At 35.2% G+C, this 6,000-nt stretch overlaps 1 protein-coding gene across 4 annotated transcripts in view; it reads left to right on the top strand.

Annotated features, from left to right (window-relative positions):
- Positions 1 to 5,691, top strand: part of USP25 (ubiquitin specific peptidase 25) — a 62,707-nt gene extending 57,016 nt beyond the window's left edge. For 2 of the 4 annotated variants that reach the window (XM_031556633.1, XM_031556634.1), the window contains 3 exons: positions 3,297 to 3,420; positions 4,056 to 4,251; positions 4,721 to 5,691. In XM_031556633.1, the coding sequence (XP_031412493.1) occupies positions 3,297 to 3,420; positions 4,056 to 4,251; positions 4,721 to 4,893 (493 nt within the window). In that variant the 3' untranslated portion in view covers positions 4,894 to 5,691. The remainder of the gene's footprint in view (positions 1 to 3,296; positions 3,421 to 4,055; positions 4,252 to 4,720) is intronic. The other 2 variants (XM_031556626.1, XM_031556630.1) reach the window with 1 other exon arrangement.
- The last annotated feature ends 309 nt before the right edge of the window (positions 5,692 to 6,000 follow it).

Raw genomic sequence — 6,000 nt, forward strand, 5'->3', positions numbered from 1 at the left:
AAAAAAAAAAAGCCAACAGAACAGTCTGGTATTGCTGGATCCCTTACAGAGGAAAAAAAAAGACATCAGTGTGATATGTAGGAATCCTGCTTCTTCTGGACATCATGTGTGCTCCAAGCATGAAGTAGTTCTAGTTCCTTAACATTGGAATTCCAGGATGACAGCTTTGGCCACAAAATTACAGTGTTTTCACTATTCTACTTCTTACTGTAATATATTCTCCTTGGGCCAGCGGGAGATAAACGAACACAAATCATAAACAGGTTTCTGTTTGTGCTGAACAGTATTTTTGTTTTGGCTATTAGTTTTTATGTTGATATGAAAAATTAGAGTGACCCAGTTAGAAAACAAGCCTATAATAACCAGTTGTACATTCTGATATTGGTCAGAAATGTAAAAAAAATATACGATATTATCAGATTCATCTAACGTCCACAAGGTGTAGTGTTCATTCCCTTTGGCAATTTCACAAGTATTTCAAGTGGTATTTAATACAAAGGCACTAATATTAGAGATAAACATGCTTTAAGGGATGCTTGAGGATTGGATATCCGTTGACTTACGCTCCTTTGTTTCAGCTACTGGTTCTCAAACACCTCAGGTAGTTATTGAGGTTTACAACTTGTTATATTCTTAGAGGGCAGTGCTACTGTCCATGTTCTGAAAATGAGACTAAACTGATCAACTATTCTGATTTTCCTTCAGTGTTCCCTTAACTGTGAAATCACACTGTAGCTTTAAATATTTATGAAAGCGTGGACTTTCATAATTCACATATGACCTTCAGTAACAGGACTGTTTTGAGGATATGTTTTTTGTTTTTTTTTTGTTTGTTTTGTTTTTTTTCCCCAGAAACCTATCTCCCTAAGTGGACAAACTTTTTTTACTTGAAAGGTCAATTAATGTCTTGTAGTACTCAATATCTAGATGGAGCAAAAAAAACAGCCTTTACTCAGGGAATCTGATTTTCTTAATAGTGCTGTGCTGAGCAAACGCAAACATTAAAAATGTTTTTGCTTTTTCCTTCCATCATGCTAATAGCTTATTTTTAGAGGTGTTGTTACTGGAGTGCTGGGTATGGAAGACTGTACTTTGAAGGCAAAGGAAACAACAGTTTCTCAGTATTTCTGAAAGTTACTTGGAATATGTTTTTTGCTGAAGTTTTTTTCTGAAAGTAGGCATGATTTCAGAGTCATGCCTACCTTCATAGTTCACTCATGATCCTTTATGGTGGTTGATAAGGCCTTTTCACTGCAGGTAAAGGGTCTTTGAGGCATATCTTCTCTGACTATACTATTGAGTAGGAAACTGCTGTGGATGAGGTGAATGTAAAGAACCTTGGCAGGGCATTTGCTTGTAGCTTATTCTCATGGTAGTGACTGAAAAGCAAACAAACTCTAGACCTCAGCAGTTGGATTCCATTTTTTTTAAAAATAGTATGATTTTTCAGCTTTTGACAATTTTTTTTTTTGTAAGCTGTGTTAAAATTTTATTTATACATACCTGTGCTTTCCAAAGTCTAGACCCAGTTAGCTCCATAATTCTTTGTGTCATTTTAAGTTCAGACTTAACAAACTAGAACTTAAATGCACTTCATATTTGAAAAGCTAGCATCTGTTTGCTTAACTTAAGCTAAAGTAATATTCCTTGGATTCTCAAGATATATAAGATATTTGAGCCTGGCTTTACAATAATAGTGATGTAAAATGTTTTCCCTTCCTGTGAGGTAGCACTATTGCTGGTTCAGGTAAGGATTACACAACTCGCAGGCACAGCAGGAAAAGAAGATCTGGGAATAAGGCAGCTGCCAAGTACTAGTTTTTAATTTGGATCAACTGAGTTGTTGACACTGTTAATTCAGCCTGCAGTCTCACAAATAACTGAACCAAGAATGGAAAGGAATAGAAGGTCTGGCTCCTCTGGCTTCGTATCCATCAGTCCCAGTTTCTTGCAGTCATGTTTTCCACTGTCTTCCTACATTAATGTTTCTGCTGTCAAGTCAGTTGCGTTAGTGGCTTGGAGAGATTTCATGAGCAGTCAGACTTGAGAAGAGGGCCATAGAGAAGAGAACTTCTTGCTTTAGAAGAAACAGTTCTGTATTTTGAGGACAAAAAGGCAGAGAGTAGCAATTGTATATGTGTCATATATTACTCAAGTAGGAAATATTTAGGATTACAAGAAAAAATAGTTATATTTGAAAGTAAACCTTCAAGCAACCACCGCTATTTAAAGTAACCTTTTCCCTTCTTTTTATGTTGTCTTGTTGGGAGGCCTTACTGTAAGTCTTGAGTTTGTCTACTTTGGAAAATTCTGACATGTATTTTTCATGTATCCTGTGCTCTGTGTGCTCACACATAAGTTTTAGCCACTTTCAGTAGTTTGATGTGTTGGTAGTTTATGCCCTAACCTTGATCTTCTGTTCTCACTAGGAGTGTATAATATACTGTTCTTCTAATACTCCATTAGAAAAGTTCTCTCCCTAGATTTTTCTAGTTGTTTGAATAACACATCTAACTGCTTGTTTATAGGATAGTTGCCTGAACTGCTTTCAGTGGCTGTCTGTCATGACTGGGTTTCTGCAAGTCAGAGAATTAACAATTTAAGATGTTAGCTGGAAATGGTACGCAGTAGCATGAGGGGAGATGATTTAATGGGGCGTGATGAGATCTCTAGATTATTAACAGTTAGGTTCTTAGGTCTTTTGCTCATCCTTCACCAGTTAGGAATGTATTTATTTATCTGCAGTTAGATTACAGACAGAAGTGCCAATAGAGAGATACTCCTGGTTTTGAAATGCTCTTGTGGCATCATACATCACTTTAGACTTCATTAGTCCAGAAAAAAACTTAGTGAGGCTGAAAGTTCACAGTTTATTTTTTAGATTAATTTTTATTGGTCAGGCATAGAATGCTATCAGGGTAATGGCAATAGAAGATAAATTCTAATGTGACATATATGCATGCAGGGAAAAAAATAAGCTTTCATGTATATTCAAGGTTAATCCAAAGACATTTTTGAAGTGGGTGAAATAATATAGGTTTATATCAGTGAGCTTTGGATCACACTTCATGTGCAAGTTATCTAGCCTGATAATAAAATACATTGTTCTAATGTATACAAAAGAAGAAAATACGTGGTAGAAAAAGCAATATTATGAAGAGATAGATGGGGAGGGTTGGATTTACAGTCAAACAAGTAAGTGAAATTACATATCCTGTGAATAACACAGTAGTTAACTTGAAATCGGTGTTACCTGGATTTGCATCTAACAACTTTGTTTCTTTACTTTGCTTCAGCTATATGGAAGCCTTGCTCTACCTTATCTATGCTTACCAGAATAACAAAGAACTCTTGTCCAAAGGCCCATACAGAGGGCATGATGAAGAGCTGATATCTCACTACAGACGAGAATGTTTGCTAGTAAGTGAAGGGTGAAATATACTGCAAAAGTTGTACTTTCCATGTAGTTTTAACAAATCAGACAATGTTGCCATATTTTCAAAAAACCAAAAAGACTTTCATTAAAAATTACAAAGATTTCAATAAGAAAAAGGTGAGAGAAAGAAAGGTATGTAGTGAGAATAAAGAATGTGTTTGTTTTAAGTAATCAGTTTCTTTATCATTCTAAGTAGTGTGCTCACTGCCATTATGTCTGGGCTAGGTAGAAGCAACGGTGACACTATTGGTGGGTGAACTCACAATATTATTGCAGTTGGACAGGGATGCAAATGTTTAGAAAAAGGTATCAGCAGATGGTGAGCTTTTTCCTTGATTGTGTCACCTGTTTCTTAGCAATAGCAAGAAAAGGCAAGAGCAGATGGTAGGACCTCAGTCTTGAGAACGAGCAGCTACAAATATTGAGTTGGCAGGTATCAACTGAAGTGGCCTGAGGAATAGTATGAGATCAAATGGTTTAATAGAGTGTATGTATCATTGCTGTGAATGTTGAAGCTCAGTTGTTATTGCAGATTTGCCATAAGACAAACAAAAACAGAATGGTAAAATGTGAAATACTGTATACTTAAAGAATTTCTTTTTTGTGGTGGTACGTGAAGAAACTAAATGAACATGCTGCAGCACTGTTTGAATCAGGAGATGATCAGGAAGTAAATAATGGCCTGATCATTATGAATGAGCTTATTGTCCCGTGTTTGCCATTACTACTGGTGGATGAAATGGAAGAAAAAGATATTGTTGCTGTGGAAGATATGAGAAATCGTTGGTGTTCCTATCTTGGACAAGAAATGGAACGTAAGTATTTATTAGAATATATGATTTTTATTATTTTTTAAAATGTTTTGATTTGTATCTTGAATGGAGCCTGAATCTTTTGTGTTTTGGTAATATTTTGAATTACCGTGGCTTTTGAATAATACTGTACAGATTTAAATGAACAGCAGTTTTTTCCATGTATAATAATGAAGTTCTGCAATATTTTCCATATGTAACAATGTCCTTAAAGGAAACTTTTTTTTTCCAAAACGAAAAACGTTCATGTTGATAGACCCTTTGAAGGGGTATTTGTGCTAATATCTTCCTAGGAACCAATGTGTCCTTCAGTATTTACTGAAGAAAGTGCATTATTCCAAATGAAACTCTTCATGCTCCCATCCCTGTTTTTAAAAAAAAAAAAGTAAAAGAGTCAGTTTGGTGCAGGAAGAGGAAAATTGCACCTGTGGACATAAAAACTTATGGTTGTTTTCTTTTCTTTCATTTGCAGCTAACTTGCAAGAAAAGCTGACAGATTTTCTGCCAAAACTACTAGATTGTTCTACAGAGATTAAAGGTTTCAATGACCCGCCAAAGTTACCCTCCTACTCCACACATGAACTGTGTGAAAGATATGCCCGAATCATGTTGTCACTCAGTCGAACTCCAGCCGATGGAAGATAAATTCTGCAACCTTCCTGAGCACATTGTATAAACTTTTTTAGTTCTTAAACCTTGCCTTCCTGTCACAGGGTTTGCTTGTTGCTGCTATAGTTTTTAACTTTTTTTATTTTAATAACTGCAAAAGAGAAATGACTGTACAAATTTTAGCCAGACTGCAAACAATTAAAGCTGAGAATCGCATGGCGCTCAGTTGTTTCAACCAGAATTGATGCAACTTGCAAGTCTGATAACTATGGCAAAACTGCTTTTTTGCCACTTCTCTGTTACAGTATTACTTTGCTTTTATCTTAAGATCCTTTACTTTATCAACAGCTGTCTGGATCATTTTGTGACTGCAACTACTTTAAGTGTCCAGTGCTGTGTAAATACATGGTACTTGGTAGCTTGTAAATGAAATGAAAGAATAAAGTTTTATTTATGGCTACTTCTGTGTTTGCAAGCAGATACCTTGTATATTAGTGTAAAATATGGGTATTTTTAGGAGAGATACAGTATATTGATGGGTAACTCAATTTTATAGACAAGATTCTTCAGGATTTATGGATAGTTGGATGAAGGTAGTCGGAGATTACTGTATGTGAATATACTGAAAAACTTGCAGTATTATACACTGTTGGTTGGGTTTCTTCTGTATATACTTCTCTGATCTTTATGATACTGCACCTGAACACTTTTTTTTGTGTGTGTGCGTGTGTGTGGCTATGCCACATATATTCTGATGACAAGGACTGGTTTCTGAAGAAAAACAATAATGGTACTTTGCTTCTATTCTTAGAAAAAACTTGGAAAAAAAAAAAAGTAAAACTATTTTCATTAGAAATATATTACAATCTCTGAACAAAATTTTTAGGAGTTGATTTGAAAAGAGAAAATAAAGATTTTGAAAAAGTGGACTTTGTGAATCTTCAGGGTTAATTAGTTGTTTTTTGTTTTTTTTTTAAACTGGTATTTTAGTTATGTAAGTGCCAGAAGGAAAACCGTAACTAATCCCTTACTTGAAATGTGTAGCTATTGATGCAACACAGAAATCTTATGTGTGTCCTAATCACGTTTCTATTGGAAGTGAAAGAAAAGATCTGCAGGGCTTGCTTTATAGAACTGAAACTC

The sequence above is a fragment of the Meleagris gallopavo genome, chromosome 1 (genome assembly GCF_000146605.3).
Source record: "Meleagris gallopavo isolate NT-WF06-2002-E0010 breed Aviagen turkey brand Nicholas breeding stock chromosome 1, Turkey_5.1, whole genome shotgun sequence".
Lineage (NCBI taxonomy): Eukaryota > Metazoa > Chordata > Aves > Galliformes > Phasianidae > Meleagris > Meleagris gallopavo.